This window comes from Hesperophylax consimilis, chromosome 27 (genome assembly GCF_061612785.1).
Source record: "Hesperophylax consimilis isolate HC1 chromosome 27, BYU_Hcon_1.0, whole genome shotgun sequence".
Lineage (NCBI taxonomy): Eukaryota > Metazoa > Arthropoda > Insecta > Trichoptera > Limnephilidae > Hesperophylax > Hesperophylax consimilis.
Genome location: NC_142862.1, coordinates 13,377,984 through 13,396,865, shown reverse-complemented (window position 1 = coordinate 13,396,865; position 18,882 = coordinate 13,377,984). Strand labels below are relative to the sequence as shown.

Here is an 18,882-nt window from a genome sequence, read left to right as displayed (position 1 = left end):
TGCGGATACCTCAGCGCAAGCGAAGGTGTGCAGTAGTATTGGTGAACAAAACCGGCGACACTGGGCAAAACAATTCCGCTCAGTACGAACTGCGCATAGCACATATCGTTCTTCTAATATCTTTGGTTCATACATTTCTATTGAAAATTTTTTTTTTAGTAGTTTACATTTATATTTTGTATTGAGTAATTTATTATTTTATTTGTATTCTACTCAAGCTAATCGATAGGAAAACCTTCAATTTATCTAAAGCATATTTTTTGGTTTTCATAATGTACACCAATTCCTTATAAAGATTAATCAAAATAGTGATTTGGCATTAACCTTCGCCTTAAGGACAATTCCCTATGAAGTTATAACGGTCTCCGTGGACAAGGAGTAAGGTTCCCGACTAGCAATTCGGAGGTTGCGGGTGGGTTTAAGTCGAGGGTTCAAATTCCGACGTGTACAAGAAAATTTAATTAGTTGATTTGTGTTACTTCACAATTTAATCATTTAAAATAATATAAGGTTTATTTGCGGCACGTTACAGAGTGGAATATACTCTCAGTATCGCCCTGGTGTAAGATCACCTTTCAGAATTGAAAAGTTGCTTCTTATATCTGTTAATAGGTACTTCCCCACCGCCCTCTTCAACATCTCCTTCCTCACTCCACTACCGTCAACCTCACAAGATACCCCAATTGGGGATGCTGTAGTATCACTGGCTCCAGGCGGTTGGAGCAGTTGGGACTCGTGTGCGGTATTAGCGTAAAAAAGAATGGTAATCGAGAAAAATCAGAGAACTGGAATCGAAGTTAAAGTCGTTAATAATTTTAAAGACAAATCCATATCCTTAAGTAAAACGGGAGTTCTCTCGGTTGGAGGTTTATCTATCTCATTCCGAGATATCTGCATAGCATCTTTGTTCAGAGCTCAGATATAGTAAGTAAGTTCTAAGTCCAAACCAAACAGACTGGCTCTGTTTTGGCGGCTAGCCAGGTTTCTCTGTTTTACCCGAAAATACGCAAACATAACAACGCGGACACATTGACTACTTCTGCCTGCAGAATTTTTAGAGCAATGGATTCGGTTATAATTCCGTTCAAATTAAATACTCAGTAGTATTATAATACATCGGAAGCCATTTAGAAGCGTTACCAAGGTACCAAGGATACACACCAATTGGCGATGTAATAGTCCCACTGACTCCGAAATAGTGTTGGGTAAACGGGAATATATTTTGAGGAATATTGCGGGAATTTTTATTTAAATGGTGAAATCCCCATGAGGTTAGCTCGTATAACGAAATTTCATAACAAAAATGTGTCATATTAATTAGAGCACGTCAAGTAAGGAACTTTTACAATTTTGGGCAAGTACCGAATATTACCAAGGATACACACCAATTGGCGATGTAATAATCCCACTGACTCCGAAATAGTGTTGGGTAAACGGGAATATATTTTGAGGAATATTGCGGGAATTTTTTATTTAAATGGTGAAATCCCCATGAGGTTAGCTCGTATAACGAAATTTCATGACAAAAATGTGTCATATTAATTAGAGCACGTCAAGTAAGGAACTTTTACAATTTTGGGCAAGTACCGAATATTATCGAGGATACACCCCAATTGGTGATATAATAGTCACACTGATTCCGGAATAGTGATGGGTAAGCGGGAATATATTTTGAGGAATATTGCGGGATTTTTATTAATTTAAATGGTGAAATCCCCATGAGGTTAGCTCGTATAACGAAAATTTATGACACTTACAAATGTGTCCTATTAATTAGAGCACGTCAAGTACAGAACTTTTACAATTTTGGGCAAATACCGAATAGTATCAAGGATACACCCCAATTGGCGATATAATAGTCCCACTGATTCCGGACTAGTGATGGGTAAAAGGGAATATATTTTGGGGAATATCTTCGAACGGGGAATATATTTTTGGGAATATAGCGGGAATTTTCATTTAAATTGTGAAATACCCATGAGATTATCTCGTATAACGAAATTTCATGTTACTTACTTATTGATTTATACTGGGTTTTTACAGATGTTCTCACTTACGTTACAACTATCCAGTCAAAAAAACTAAAGTTAAGTTACAGGCAAAAATCTAGAAATAACATACATGTAAAAATGCAATTAAATACAGGTTACGTACAATTTAAAAACCAAACAATAATAATATAAAATTATACATAAGTTCAGTAAAATGACAAATAATACCAGGAGACACAAGACACAAGAGACAAGAGACACGAGAGTTACAGTGATACATAATATAATTATCTAAAGATATTATTTAGCAGCAGCAGAACATTTTTTTTAAACTGCATAGATTATCGATAAAATAATTATAGTTACATACAAAATGTGTCAATTCATCAATTAGAGCAAGTCAAGTAAAGAAATTTAAGATTTTCCAGAAAACACCAAGATTAGTCCAAGGATATAAGCCATCAAGCCGACAAGCATGTGATGGCAAGGTGCATACGATAACTGACGTATTATGAATCGTACTGAATTGTGTCTCATGTGACGTCATGTATACTTTATACCCAATTTCACTTTGAATGCTCATAACTCCGTCATCTTTGGAGTTATAGTAAAACTAATTTTCCTGTTATTAAATCTTTAAACATAATACATTTTTATCAAAAAAGTTAAGTCATTTAGAATGACTTTCTTTTAAAAAACTATCCCGATTCTGGGGAATTTATATTAGGTTGGGGAATATTCCCGGATGAACATCAATAATCAGTACTCCGGACAGTTGTGACTCTTGTCGTCGCGGGTGGAAGATTGCCCTGATGAAAGCTAACCTCCGATGGAAGAGACTATCAATGAATATTAACGTAACAAAGGGTTACCAAATAATGCACCGCGAAAAATTCTCTCTTCTCGAAAAAGTAAGCGATTTTATAAGTAATGTTGGAAATGCCGAAAAATTATTATCATGAAGTTCCTTTTGCAGGTGATAGTACTGTGCTTACATCTGCTAGAAGTTGCTGACGAGATGATACACCTATACAATCATTAAGAACCCACCTAATAAGAGAGGTATATTTTGTACAGTCCAGAATTTTCGAGTCGTGAAAAAGACACATCTATCTATATAAATAAAAAAAGTAATTGTTCGTTCGTTCAAAATCTTAAATCTCCGAAAGTTCTTGACCGATTGCTTTGAAATTTTGACACATCGTTGCATTCGAATACGCGTGTGTTTTTATATATACAGATGTCACCTGTGACAGGTAAAACGGCGCCATTTGTTGGACGTAAAACAAAACGCGCTATTGTTTTTCTATCTGCACAGACAGACTGAGACTGACGTTATAGATAGTTTGGAATATAACTAAACAATGACAAGATATATTTTGAATGTGACATCGCATGAGAGTTCCATCGCCCGGCTCGTGACTTTCGGGTTACTAGAGTGCTAATATTACAAAAATAGCGTTATTAATGTTGTTGTAGCTGAAAACTATTTTTTTTTTCAAATTATTTTGTTGTATGAAGATTTTCAGGAGATCAGTGCGGCGCGCGGCTAAACTGAAATTCCTGAAAATCTTCATACGAAAAATCGATTTATAAAAAAAAATAAAACATCGTTTTCAGCTACAACATCATCAGAAATGCCATTTTTAATAATATTAGCACTCTAGTACACCCACAAGTCACGAGCCGCCACTGTGTGAGACTATGGCGATTGTAATAATACAATTTTATAACACCATTTGTGTAAAATACCACCTCAAAGGCGCGCTGAACAATACCAGAAAATTTCTTCAAAATCCTTGAATTAATTTCTGAGAGAAGTTTGGAGTTTAGCTCTGAATTCAATAGATCCGTCTTAGTTCATAACTGTGTGAGAACGTGAAGCTTTTAAACCCTACTTTAAGATTTTTCAAGAAAGGCATACAAATATTATATATAAATAAATTATCGCCATCTATGAAAGGGCAGATTTTTTAAAATTATTTTTTTTTATTATAGAAACAAACAGTACATGATTTACAGAGATGAAACAATATACAGGAATAAGATACTTCATGTTGGGTACCTATGATTTGTTTCCTTGTAATGTCTGCTAGGTGGTATGTTTATTCCTTAATTACCAGGTGACGTGATTAGTATATAGGTGTGTGTGTGTGTATTGTACAAGTGAATGTTTGTGTGTGTGTGTCTGTATGTATGCGCATTGAACAGTTTAAATTATTGACATGATACCACGTTTGAATTTGGGCAGTGAATCTGAAAAAAATGTCAATGTTTGAGTTTAGTTAGACAAATATCATTTAGAGCTCGGTTAATTGGTGAATTAGATGCTGCATTTGTTTTATAATTAAGCGTGTGTAATAGCACTGTCAAGTATGTCTCAAAGGTATGTTAATTAATAAGGGACAGAAGTTCGGTACAGTCGATGTTATGGTTTATAATTCTGTGAATAAATATTGAGTAAGCTAATACTTGCCTTTGCTGCAGAGTTTCAAGTGTATATTCAAAATTATTGTTGTATTTGAAAGTAATATATTTTATAAATTTGAATTATTTAATGTTATACTCGACTAAATACATACCATCATTCAAAATTGAAACGTCACTTGAAATGGTTGTAGCCATGTGAAGTGGTCAGATTATAATAGCCAGGCAATTCTCAATCTTCCTCCCCTCGCCACTTCAATTAGCCCCACAACATACCCTAATTATTGTGGATGCCATAATCCCACCGGCTCCGGACAGTCGACAGCCGGAAGCTATTGGGCCTCTCGTGCGGTTTTCACACAGATAAAGTATATGATAAAATAGATATAATACACACATATTTTTTTTAATCTATGTAGATTATCATCTGAACGCTTTGGTTCCTTCAACTTAATGGTATCGTCGTTATGACACCGTTTTAAGGCGATGCCATACGTAGTAATGCAAAATCATGTGTTTTTGGTTTGAAAATTTGGTCGCCTAGAAATGTTTCAGATGCTTTAATTAAATACTGCGAGTAGAATACATCTTGGCCTTTGAAATAATCGAGTATTTTTTAGATAAGTCTTTTTATAAGCCCAGAAAAAAATAATGTATAAGGCCTATAAAAACTGCTTTAAAGTTCAAAATCTCCTACTTACGACCCCATTTTCGGTGATGATTTTATTGTATAAGGTGGCAAATTAAGTTATCTATAAAATGATCGAAAAAAATTTAAATATTTATGCCTGAACATCCACAAAATAAAATAAAAAGCACTTTTTGGCCATGTTTTTTTCTTGCATAAATCAAAACAGGCGGATGGTGCTAAGCGGGAATTCAAACCTTATCGCCATCTACGCAAGGGTTGTTATTGATAGCGGCTCAATTTAGAATATTGCACGACGTAGTGCATCGCCTTAACTTTAAAACTTCATAATTGGCTTCAGTAAATTTGCTGATAAAGTACCGGTAGTAGTTGGCACTGTTGGCAGACCGCGAAGGTTATATCATGCGATGTGTACATGGAATTTAGGATGGGACGCAAGTATTAGAAATTATACAAAATAATTTTATTTTAAATACTAGTATTCCCGCCAGTCTCAGACAGTAAGGCGCCATATTTTTTTATCAGTTATGACGTTCACTATCTTTATCAGTTCCAATCTCTCAAAAAGATAAAAATACGAAGCGCAAAGATAAAATATTTTTACAGGTGAAAAAACCCGGAAAACAAAAAATCAATGTCCGTGGATGCAAGTAAAAATGCATTACATTTTAAGTTCTGTGGGCCGATTCTCGTTCATTATCCTTGGTTCTTTAGTGTACATGTAGTGGAGCGAGTGAGATAGCCGTGTAGCTATTGCAAAGGCCATGAGGGGGATGGGTATATTAGGGACATGTCCTTGGCTAGGGATGGAAAATATTTTTAGATTGATGAGGGATTCAAACCTTTTGCAATTGTGGTATTTTATGAAGAGGAATGTGGGGAGGAGAAAGGTTGGGAAGTGAAAACTAATGGCTTTAGCCTATTTTCAGCTACGTTTTGATTCTGAAAGGTGGTCCTTTAGCAGGGCGATACTGAGAGTAACTACCACTCAGTTCTGTTTCTTGTTCAGCTCTTGAAGTAGAGTCGAAAATCGTGAAATAGCTAAGCAAACTAACTATCGAGTCGTTTCACCGCAGGGGTAGGCAGAGATGATAGACCGCCAAACAACTCTATCTTGACACACTCCTTGCTTCATTCACATTCATGCATCGTCTCATAAATCTTGAAATTCGTGTGCGTTGGGTAAACTTAAAATCATGTGTTAATTATTTCATTTATTAAATTAACTGCTCGTTCATAGATGGCGCTAATTTTATAATTTAAGGAAAGAACACTTTTTGCAAGTTATGCCTCAAAATATTAAGGACGGGTTGTTTCACGGAATTTGAACAATTTATCAAAGTTGATTTTGAAGATGTGTGAAGGTTCTATTCAAATTCTATTATTATATAATTATTGGCCGGTTGCTTTACAAAACCGATTACATACGGAATATAAATATCAATAAATAGATTGGTCCGTATTAAAACTCAATTCTCTCAAGAAAGGCATACAAGTAAATATATTGTATCGGTGATTCAATCCAACCCTTTTTGTAATTGCATCGTTTTTTTTAAATATAATAATAATAGGCGAAGGTTTGAGGATTACATAGCGTTATATCAATGTAAAATTTGTGTCAAAAAATAATATGTACCGTGTGATAGAAGATAAAATATGTAACAGTAATTCAGCGTAAGTTGATAATAATTATTTACATGTGGCCTTGAAGTACCTACTCTAGGCAGATTATGACAGTCTTAAAATAATGAATACATAATCAAATTTAACGATGATGCCAAAGTCAAATTGATAAAAAAACATCTGGAGAATCTGAACGAAACGGTTAATTATTTTGATAATAATATACAGGGTGTTAAGGCACGTACTTGACTTACTTTAAGGCGATGCACTACGTCGTGTAATATTTTAAATTGAGCCGCTATCAATAACAACCCTTACATAAATGGCGATAAGTTTTAAATTTCCGCTTAACACCATTCGCCTGTTTTGATTTATGCAAGAAAAAAACATGGCCAAAAAGTGCCTTTTATTTTATTTTATGTATGTTCAAGCATGAATATTAAAAAAATTTCGATCATTTTATAAATAACTTAATTTTCCACATTATACAATAAAATCATAACCGAAAATGGGTTCGTAAGTAGAAGATTTTGAACTTTAAAGCAGTTTTCATAGGCCTTATACATTATTTTTTTCTGGGCTTACAAAAAGACTTATCTAAAAAATACTAGATTATTTCAAAGGCCAAGATGTATTCTACTCGCAGTATTTAATTAAAGCATCTGAAACATTTCTAGGCGACCAAATTTTCAAACCAAAAACACATGATTTTGCATTACTATTAACCAGTGTTTCCTGACATTATTTGGAATAAAAAATGTAACAAAAAAACATAGAAAATCAGTAGGAGTACAGCTAGGGTCTATGTGAGGGGTTGGAAGTTACTCGGCCGAGTAACTAGTGACAAGTAGAATAATTTAAAAAAATGTTTTGAACCAAAATTTGGGGAAAAAACGTCAAAAAGTCACCGGAGAAAAAAATTTCATTTATTTTACTCCAAATAATGTCAGGAACCACTGTTTTAGAGTCAGTCAAGTACGTCCCATAACACCCTGTGTTATTTGATCAATTAAATATTTCTTTAAGAACATACGAAACATAATGTAAACGAAGACTCTAAAAACAATATATTACGAATTAGCCCAATCAATTATCACTCACGGTATGATTGGTTGGGATGGTGCTGCTAAAACTAATAAGGACCCTCTTGTCAAAGCGCAAAAAGTCTTAATTAAAGTTATCACCAAAAAACCTTACAGATTCTCGACAATACAGTTATTTAAGGACTTTACCGTACCAACATACATAAAAATGATAACTTTATATTACCAAAAAGACAAACTTAACCATCATACTGCACAACACAATTACGAAACAAGAAACAGACATCAACACAAGACCCCGAAGATAAATACCACCTATGGATTAAGACATTTTCAAAATCTGGCTCCAAAATTTTCAATTTAATTGAAAAAGATATTAAGGTTAAACGCAACGCTCGTTGTATTCTACGTGTTCACAGATGGCGTTAATTAATTAATTTTGTTTAAATACGCTTTTGCAAGGTATTGCTTTACAGTATTAAGACAAATTATTTGTTTGCGCCCTCATATACGCAATATGAATATGAATAAATAGTTTTGTCCATATAAAAACTCAAGTCTATCGAGAAAGGCATACAAATACAATATTGGATTGAATCATCGGTAAAATATTGTATTTGTGTGCCTTTCTCGAAGGAATTAAGTCTTTAAACGAACTAAACTATTGATTCATATTCATATTGCGTATATACGGGCGCAAACAAATGATTTGTCTTAATATTGTAAAGCAATACCTTGCAAAGGCATATTTAAACTAAATTAATTAATTAACGCCATCTGTGAACACGTAGAATACAACGAGCGTTGCGTTTAACCATAGACATATGAATATTAGTAGACCTGCCCTAAGTGATTAAAAGCGTATTATCCCCACTCCCCATACCGGTTCCATTGAGCCGGCTGGGCTCGCATATGGCCTCAAGTGAAATTTGAAAACGTGACGTCATCATTCTTGTGCGAACTATGGTCGAGGCATCATCGGTTCATTTTACGAAATAAAACGGCAAAATGTTGACTTGTGATATGAAAACTTGTAAAAATAGATGTGAAAAAGAGAATAAACCCAATTGTCGTATTACATTCCATAAGTAAGCATTATTTTACTTTATTTTAAGCTTATTCACACCGTATTATATGGATCAGTTTTAGAAACATATACTATCACATCTCAATGTAGCGATTCTCAAGTGTGCTCATCGTTGTTTACTGGGGTAAGTAAATTATGAGACATTTGTAAAAGTGTCTTAACTAAATACTCTGAAACTAACTACGACTCTGAAAATAGAAGCTGCCTTACTTTGCCGAATTTGGACTTCGCAAATTAGTTCATAACGTGGCGTGTAATTTGCGCTCCTATGTAGAAATGTCTATTCATTCAAAAGCAGATTTTACTTTTAAGAACTAAATGGTGATATTATAATGCGAGATGCCTATTTACTGTCAGATTGATTTATTGACGAATCACAGTCAGCCTTACTCCCTTCGTTCTTCAACAGTTGATTTTACCCCTCGCCATTAGCTTCTCGTCTATTAATTCCTATGTCTGTGCGTTTAACCTTAAAGACCTGGCAACAAGTGTAAATATAAGACACAAAATTCACGCAGGCATTGTATACTGCGGACAGATAACATCTACAATACTATAAATTATAGCACACTCCACGTCTGTATTTTCTCTTTTGTTCACATTCATTTATTTGTATTTTCATTATTTATGTTTTTTTTTATTTATATTTTGTATATATCCTTTTATTTATATCTCTGATTCTATGTAAATTCGCATTATCTACTCCCGCCACATCGGAACAGGTTCAGCCTAGTGAGGTGGATTATACCAAAAAAATGTATGTTAATTTACTGGATAATAAATAATAAATAAAAAAGGTTATTGTGCAATATGTGCATCCCATGAGGCGACTTTGTAATAGCGGATATCTGCACAATTCTCGCAACCACTCAGAAATTATAACTAACTTCTATTTACATAATGATTTGTATATAACTAACTATCACGTCATTTCCTCGCAGGGTTAGGCAGGAAGGGTGAACCGCCACATAATTTGCATTCTTAAATCATCTAATATGTTGGTACTCTCTTCTGTTGCATTCTTACAAGACCTACCCAGTATTTGATTAACTTGATCGTGCCATGGTGTCCCCAATTTATCTAATTCACTTGCACATCATAGTTTCTCCTGACACCATATAATTGGATATTTTTTTAATAATCTAACAATTTTCGCATAGTTTTTTTTTTTAAATTTATTTTGTTTGCATTCTATCACAATTTTACAGATAGATTTACATAAAATAGGGCGTAAGATTTGAAGGTCCCATCACAATGGTGACTTGGAAGTATTTTTCAGCACTGACTAATCATCAGATTTAGCCATGTCGTAGGTACTTGTGCTATTTGTTTTATTTGGATTGATATGATTAACGCGGCGGTGATAAACCTGGTCATAAAATAATGTAATTTAAATCAATGGGTATACATACAGTTACGAGTTATAACGTATGACAATGAAATGCTTTCTTTGTGCTGAATAGTCTAAAACAATTTCATTTAGCTAACTCAGGGGCAACAAGGACAGAAAATTATTATAATATATTTATTTAAAATATATTTATTTTCTCTCACACCTCACAGGAGCTCTCCTGTCCGTTATGGTTTGATAGGAACCATGTACACAGAGTCATTAACAACTTAATTGAGAGCCCTGCCATCTTTTCCACTATTAAATTCCATCTGCCGACTAGGAATACAAGACAAAATATAGCATTCTTCTGCAATACATAGACAGCCAACTATCAGACACACTCACTAACCAATCGGATGCATGATCTGGGCAACAAGTTTGGGGGTAGATACTTTTGATATATTCATTGACTCCATTTAAAGAATTAAGCGTAATCTATACAAGCACTTTGTTGAATTCTACAAATTAGAGTAGCGTTGGTAATGTAATTTTAGCGATTTGTATAATATATATAATATTGTTCTAGTTTCTAAATTATTTTATGTTACTGTTACATGTTTTACTAATATTGTTTTTATATTCAGTTAATCAGTTTACTGTCATATCACGCTAATTTTTGTGTGTAATTTTCGATAGCTCACTAGATATATTCTGTTTTTAAAATCCATGTAAAAGACCGGCTAGAATTTGGCAACGTTGTGAGGAAAAGGGCCTATATTTCTCTTTCTCACAACAGGTGAGTTATGAGGAACTTTCAAAAAAGGATATAATTCATTATAATAAAAGGAAGATTCTACAACTATTATTGTTCGAATTTACATAAATATTCATTTCATTTATACTTCGTAATATACATTTTTAAATAGCTCATTTCTTACAATAACAAGAAAAGTTTAGTTTACAAAAAAGATAATTTGCATTAATTTAATAGGTCAAAATGGTCACGAAGGACAAGTCAACAGACCTAGGTACAAGGTCCAAATGGGCCCTGCTCAATGCCAACGAACAAAGAAGAGAAAATAACGATTTTTCGTAGCCCTACTGAGAGGCAGGGATCGGAGCTAGGTACCTGCCCTAACAGGAATTTCAAGAGAACGTTCTTATTCCACAATTTTGAATGTTTTTACACTGGTATAAGAAAGAACTTGTATATATTCAATAATTTCTACTCAATGCAAAATAACGTTTTCCATAATTTTTAATATATTTACACAGGTGTGAGAAAATGGGTACCTACTATTCCATGAATTCAAATAGTTTCTACATTAGTGTGAGAAATGAGGTACCTACTATTATTCCATGAATTCAAATAATTTTGACATTAGTGTGAGAAAGGAGGTACCTACTATTCCATGAATTCAAATAGTTTTATTTATTTATTTATTTATTTATTTATTTATTTATATATAATTTGTACATTTATTTATAACAATTACAGGTAATAAAGCCTAAGACGTTATAATTGTACCATTTATGCAGTGTATATGCAATGCCAAAAATCTCGCAAATGCGCTATAGGACACAAAAAATAAATCTAATTTCTTATCTACCGCATTCAAAAAGCACGTAGCTCTCCCCACAGGTGAGTTCATTAATAAATTAGTGCGGCTTGCTCTACTATATAGAAGATTGTGATGACGTCCTCGAGAGTGAGACTCTGGTACAAAAAAATTTAATTGGGCCAGAATCTCATTATTAGATAAGTGACCGTTTATTAGTTGGAAAAAATATTTAAGCAAAGCAATACCTCTACGTGTCTCTAGGGAGTGGTAATTGGTCATGCCTAATATATAAATCGATGGGTAAAGCCAAGGGTAACGTCCATAGAGCCGCGAGAATAAAAACCTTAAAAAATTTTTATGGACTCTTTCAATGCGTAAAGTGTATGTTAATTCATGTGGAGCCCAGATGATCGAGTTTGATTCAAGTACACTTAGGACTAGTGTGTTATATAATAACGTCAGTGTTTTTGTGTTACGAAACGGATATGAGTTTCTAATTACGAAGCCGAGAAGCCTGTATCCTCTGCTTATTAAATCATCGATGTGTTGGTGAAAGGTTAGTTTGCTGTCGTAAATAACTCCTAGATCTTTGATTTGATTTAGGTGTTGGAGAATAATTTCATTGATTGTATATTCAAATACATGCGGTTTCTTTGATCTTGTATACGAGACGATATTGCACTTGGGTGTACTGAAGTTCAAGCCATTTATTTTGGCCCAGTTTGAGACGCAGTCAATGTCACGTTGAAGGAGAATACAGTCAAGATGGTTTTTTATTGAACGATATAGTTTCAAGTCATCTGCAAATAGTAAATACAGCGAATGTGTGATGACTGAACCAATATCGTTGATAAAAATCAGAAACAGAAGTGGTCCAAGGATAGACCCCTGAGGAACTCCAGAAAAAACTGTGAATTCCAAAGAACTGGAACCCTTATAATAAACAAACTGTCTACGATTTCGAAAATATGAAGCAAAAAAACAGAGTAGTCTTTTGGAAAAACCAAATGAAGCTAGCTTATTTAGAAGAATGTCGATGTCAACCTTGTCGAATGCTTTTTCCAGGTCGAAATAAGCAACATCCACCTGTCCCCGATTGTCGAGAGTTTGTGATAAGAAATCTGAGATGCATAAGAGGTTTGATGTTACTGACATCTGGGGTCTAAAACCATATTGACGGTCATCAAGAATTGGATTAACGTGATTAAGTATATATTTATGTAGAATTTTCTCGAATATTTTCATGATGGAACATAGAACGGCAACTGGTCGATAATTCCGGATATCGCGTTTGTCTCCCTTCTTGTAGATAGGGGTTATTTTAGTTAATCTCCAGATGTCTGGGAGAATCCCGTTTTTTAGGCAAACATTGAAGAGATGACATAATGGTGGTATTAAAAGGTCGGAACAACCCTTTAGTATACACTAGTGTGAGAAAGAACGCATTCCAAAATTTTGAATATTTTTTTTATAAATATGTAAATATGAGAAAGAACGCATTCCAGCATTTTGAATGTTTTTTTATAAATATGTAAATATGAGAAAGAACGCATTCCAGCATTTTGAATGTTTTTTTTATAAATATGTAAATATGAGAAAGAACGCATTCCAGCATTTTGAATGTTTTTTTATAAATATGTAAATATGAGAAAGAACGCATTCCAGCATTTTGAATGTTTTTTTTTATAAATATGTAAATATGAGAAAGAACGCATTCCAGCATTTTGAATGTTTTTTTATAAATATGTAAATATGAGAAAGAACGCATTCTATATTTGAATAGGCAGTTTTTACACAGCATGAGAAAGAACGTATTTCATTATTTTTACATTGGTGAGAAAGGTATTCTTTTTTTTTAGTATGGAAAGAGCACAAGTTACAACTGCGCAGCTGGACCCACTGAGACTAAGGCATCCCCAATTAAAGTATGTTCCGAGGCTGATAGTAGTAGGGAGGAGGAGGAGATGAGGTAAATGAAGGTGAGGAAGAACCTGACTATTCAGATCTAGTCACCAAACACGGCTAAAGCCATTTCAAGCAACGTTTCAATTCCGAATACCCTACACCAGGGCGATACTGAGAGTATCTTCTACTGTGGAACGTGCCGCAAATATACTATTATTTTAATATTAATAAATTGTGAAAACACAAATTAATCAATCAGAAAATTTTTAAAATTACTTGCGCACGCCGGGATTTCAACCCGCTACCTCCGGATTGCTAGTCGAGAGTCTTACCTCTCGACCACGGAGGTCGTCGTGATATTCAGAGATGTGCTTTATTTCAAATAAATCCATTTCAAATGGAAATGCAAAATGCAAAATGGGTATTTTCCATTTTGCATTTTAAATGCTTTTCTAAAAACCATTTTGCATTTTGCATTTTAAATGCCTTTCTCAATGCATTTTCCATTTTAAATGCTTTTTCGCAACATTCTTCCTACTATCTCCACTCATCTTTTTTTCATAAGCCGCAAATATCCTCGCTATGAGAGATAATTTACATTTGTCAAGTTGCTCCCTGGTAGGAGCCCTGGCAATTTGAATCAGTATTTTTTGTAAGTGATACCATTACAAAAAATACTGATTCAAATAGGTACTGAACATGGGGCCATGACGCTGTAATATTAAATGTTAGATAGCAGTTTCTATGTTTTTACGTTGGCAACATTAGTCCCGCGCAAATTTTTTGTGGTTTCATAACTGTAGTCGTGGTGTTTTTGGATTTACTATCATGTAATATGTTTGTTCTACATTGATGTCCATTATTAAACGACAAAATTGTTTAAAAATTCTATAATTATTTTAATTGTTTGACCTGAGAAACCATTTTGCATTTTCAATGCATTTTGAAAATAGGTATTTTGCATTTTGCATTTGAAATGCTTTTCTAAAACCCATTTTGCATTTTGCATTTTCAAATGGAAAAGTTTTGACCCATTTCCATTTTGCATTTCAAATGGTTTTGGGTACCCATTTTGCACATCTCTGGTGATATTATTATATGTGCCTATATGTACTATGGTGTGGTGTGGTGACAGTACCTGTGGTCTTTATGTTAAATCGATGGACTTTCTATCTTGTTATCTATGGTTGAATATTTCTTTGTCTACGGGTTTTGAATTTTCGATTTGTGCGAAACTCAGAGGTTCTGTCCGTAATAAAATATATAATACATTTAAATTGGTATTAAATCTTTAATATACACATTTACTATAATCGAGAAATGACGATTAACGTACCTACAGCAAAAAAAATGTTCCTACACAATACATACTAGTCAATAACTATAATTGTGAAAATATATACATAGGTATATGCTACTATGTCTATATACTATTATGATTTAGTTTAGCCGATACTAGCTTAATAATAATACAATAACACTCAATCAGAAACATGCGAAAACCTCAGGACAAGTTCTCCTAGTGAGGTGTGTTCATAAAACATTATCCTGATTATTTTACACTATAATATGAGTCTATATTACTAGCACTCACCATCTATTTACCTGTAAACTGTTTTACACTTTTGTACGAGTCTAATACCATAATTTATATTACGAACTTTTTTAATATTACTTGCACTCCTCATCTATTTACCTGTAAGTCTAGTATCATGATTTATATGTATAAATAATATTCTTTACATTACTTGCACTCGTGCATGTGATTTTACATATTATTATAACGTCTCCAATCTGTCCTTGAGGGAGAAAATGATCATCAAAGATTCAAAATATTACATTAATTATAATTACATCACGGTATAGCCTTTTTCAACACTGAGATGAGAGACATTCAATCTGATATGTTTTGCCCACTTTTAATTGTACAGAAAAATCAATATTATATTAACCTCTACGGGAAATTGAATCAGCTGTTGGGCGGGGGCCATTTTGATTGTTATTGTCAAAAGTTTTGAACTAAAAAAATGTTATTGTTGTTTTCATAAAAAGATAGCCAAACAATGTTCATAAAAAAAACTCAAGTTGGATTATTAAATTTGTATTTTATCGTTAAAATAAATAAAAAAGTAGTAAAAACGTTTCGTTTTAATTGATTCCAAACTATGTTTTATTGCGTGGCGTGAATTTATAATGATTACAGCGTGCTATGCCATGTCTGTATGCAAAATGAAAACAATAATAATAATTTTAAAAAACCTTGTGCAGAATGTTAATTTAACAAACTGCGCAAAAGCTGCGTTTGTAAAACATATACAAGATTGCTGTTAATACATAATTATCACGATGATAAACTTACACGTGTTTCTGGGAGTAGAACGTAGAAAGTGGGACTGGACAGCGGTGGGGCCAAACAAACTTCCATCACCATTACAACATTCAGCACAGAAATACAATCACTAATCACAGTAAACTACCGAGGAAAAGTACATTTAAATGTTTTGCAGAATTTCTAATATTTTTTACGTTTAATTAATTCCGTGATTGCAAGGAAAAACATAACGATCAGTATTAAATTTCCCAAGTGGAGACACTGGCGACGATGTTATAAAATATTAATGCAATAAGTGTTTTAATTTGCGTTGTGGAGATTCAATCAAGTTTATATTCTTCTAATAGTGTGTCAGGTGCGTGTACCATTACTCCGCGGAGCCGTAATACCTATGTATCGGAGCCCTTAGCAACAACAAGGCAGAATTACGAACGCAGGAGAGCGAAGTTTAAATGGTCAAAAATATAAATTTGCTCACCATTCCACCGCGGTGTTGACGTTGAAATCCACTGGAAATATCTTGCGCTATAAAATCACACTGTTGTATTCGCGTCTTATCCTTTTCAGAGACATTGTTCCACGTTATTTCACCGTCTGTCCAGACAAAGGAGTCCAACACTCGAGCTCTCCCGAAATGACAGCGACCGCACTAAACGGCGAACAAAAACGGACTGGACCGTCAGCTGTTGAGAGGTTGGGAGACTCGCTCTCTGATTGGATAATCAATTAACAAATCACCGCACCCACTTATCAAAGACAGGCGATTTTTTTCCATCTCACTGCGCCTGTCTCTTTCCCTCACTAAATAACATACGAATGATCTGACCTTGAAATCGCCTCTTTTCCTATCACACTTCAAACTTTATGGTTTTCACGAATTCAAAAATGATTTTGATATATTTATATCGATCCCGATCAGTTTTATAACTTGTTTTGAGTGTCTGAAAAGTACTTTTCTTTTGTTATCAAAATGTTCAAGTGCTGTCAAATGGAGGGACGTAGGTGCGCCACACTATATTGATATTTTGAGTAAAGCTACCTGATTGGACGGTACCCAGCTGTTCACAAAAACAGAGCGAATTGACTTCGATACTTACTCTACAGATGGCGGTAATGGTGAACAGCTGATCGAAATAATATTTTTATTCTGCATTATCAAGGTGAAAGGCTATTATATTATTATTATTACCTTTGTATTATAAATATGTATAGATTATGTACCTACGGATAATGATAAATTTTCCTATAAATTTCATGATTTGTTTATGATTTATAAAATTAGATGCTTAAGGAACCTTCGATAGTCTACAGAGTAAAATTTGTTTTCGAAGAAATTCGCTCCGTTCGTTCCCTTTCTGATGCTCGAGTCCCTCGAGCATAAATAAACCAACCGAGGCTAGATAGTTGATTTATGCCCGAGGCAGAGTGGTTTATTTATGCCCGAGGCATACCCGAGGCCTGGAAAGCTGAAAAGCGTCATGTCTAATTATTATTATTACTTGAAATTAATATTGAGTAATGACGTAATTAATCATATTACTGCATACGTACAGTACGCACGTACTAGGCCGAAATCGAAAACACAAAAAGGGACAAATCGACGCCATTTGTTTCATAAAAAGGGCATTACCGATTCTAATATTGAGGTATCTGGGAATGAAACGTATTGACTGAATCCAAAATATAACTAATCTTTTTTGGTCTTTTGAATCACAGACATATAACATATTTGATGAAAGCGACAGATCACTTGTTTATTATCAACAAAGATATTTTTTGGTTTCCCAATATTTAAAAAAAATGTTTTTAAAGTTATACATACAGGAAACATGCACTTATACGTGTGAATAATGATGGTGAATATAAAATAAAACAGTTATTTTCAGTTTTGACACAGGCCTATAATTCTTAATATTTTCCGATGATTTCTTTAATTTATACTTATGCATATAAATACACCAGCCCTGCTGTTTAACATTTTGATAAACTTGTAGAATTGCGCTCTACGCTTACTACGCAAAAAATATATAAATACCGTTGGTTTCAACTTAATTATTAAAACAAATGACTATTTATGTATTGGGAGATGGTAAAAAATGGATTAAAGTGTTTTTTTCTCAATCAAAGTTAAGTTAGAAGGTTTGGAAATATGCATAGGTAAATTAAAATAACCCAAACTAAACCTTAAAAACCTATTTTGTGCATATTTACTTAAAACGACTTAAATAGTTGTCTCCATTAGATATTTGAGTTAAAATCCATTGTTGTTGTTTTTAAGAGTCTGCATGCAGCGGAATTCGACAAGTTTACCAATATATTTTCTTCAATTTATATAGCACCACTCACACATACCATAGTGCTGGCTGCAAATAATTAAAAATATATATTATTTTTAATTATTATCACATTGGCCAAAAAACTATTTTATACCATTATTCTCAATGTAAACCATATTTTTTATTTGTTTTTTATGGTAATGTCAGTACCTACTTCTATTTACAAATGGGTTTAAAAAATGCACATTTCGGGACGGACGGGAGACCGGAACTGGATGAAATCGCTTTGAGCCCCACCATCTTTATTAAGTAGTACACAAATCCGAAAATTGGTCTTTTTAACTATCAGTTCATTTTCTACAGCACGTCCTATAAAAGATGGCGGTGCTTTGAGGCATCTTTGAGGGTCGCCAGCATAAATAAACCACTCACTTCGCAAGTTTGGGACCTCTGCTCATAAGTAAACCACTCACACTGCATGAGAAAATTTCCGCATGAAAATGTCTATTGTCTAGTAATATTACATACAGACGCATACGAAATACTATTTAGCCTGAGTACTTGATTACACTACTTATGTGGCTAGTAAATCTCCTACGGATCCGCACAAGACCATAGATAATTTGACAGTCTTTGTTCCAAAGTTCTTGACTT

At 33.7% G+C, this 18,882-nt stretch overlaps 1 protein-coding gene across 2 annotated transcripts in view; it reads right to left on the bottom strand.

The window, feature by feature from the left end:
* Nucleotides 1-16,644, bottom strand: part of atos (atos homolog atossa) — a 140,416-nt gene extending 123,772 nt beyond the window's left edge. For both annotated transcript variants that reach the window (XM_089647737.1, XM_089647736.1), the window contains exon 1: nt 16,431-16,644. Coding sequence is in view for 1 of the 2 variants with exons in the window: in XM_089647736.1 (XP_089503862.1) it covers nt 16,431-16,433 (3 nt within the window). In the remaining variant the exon portion in view is untranslated. The remainder of the gene's footprint in view (nt 1-16,430) is intronic.
* Between the last annotated feature and the right edge of the window lie 2,238 nt (nt 16,645-18,882).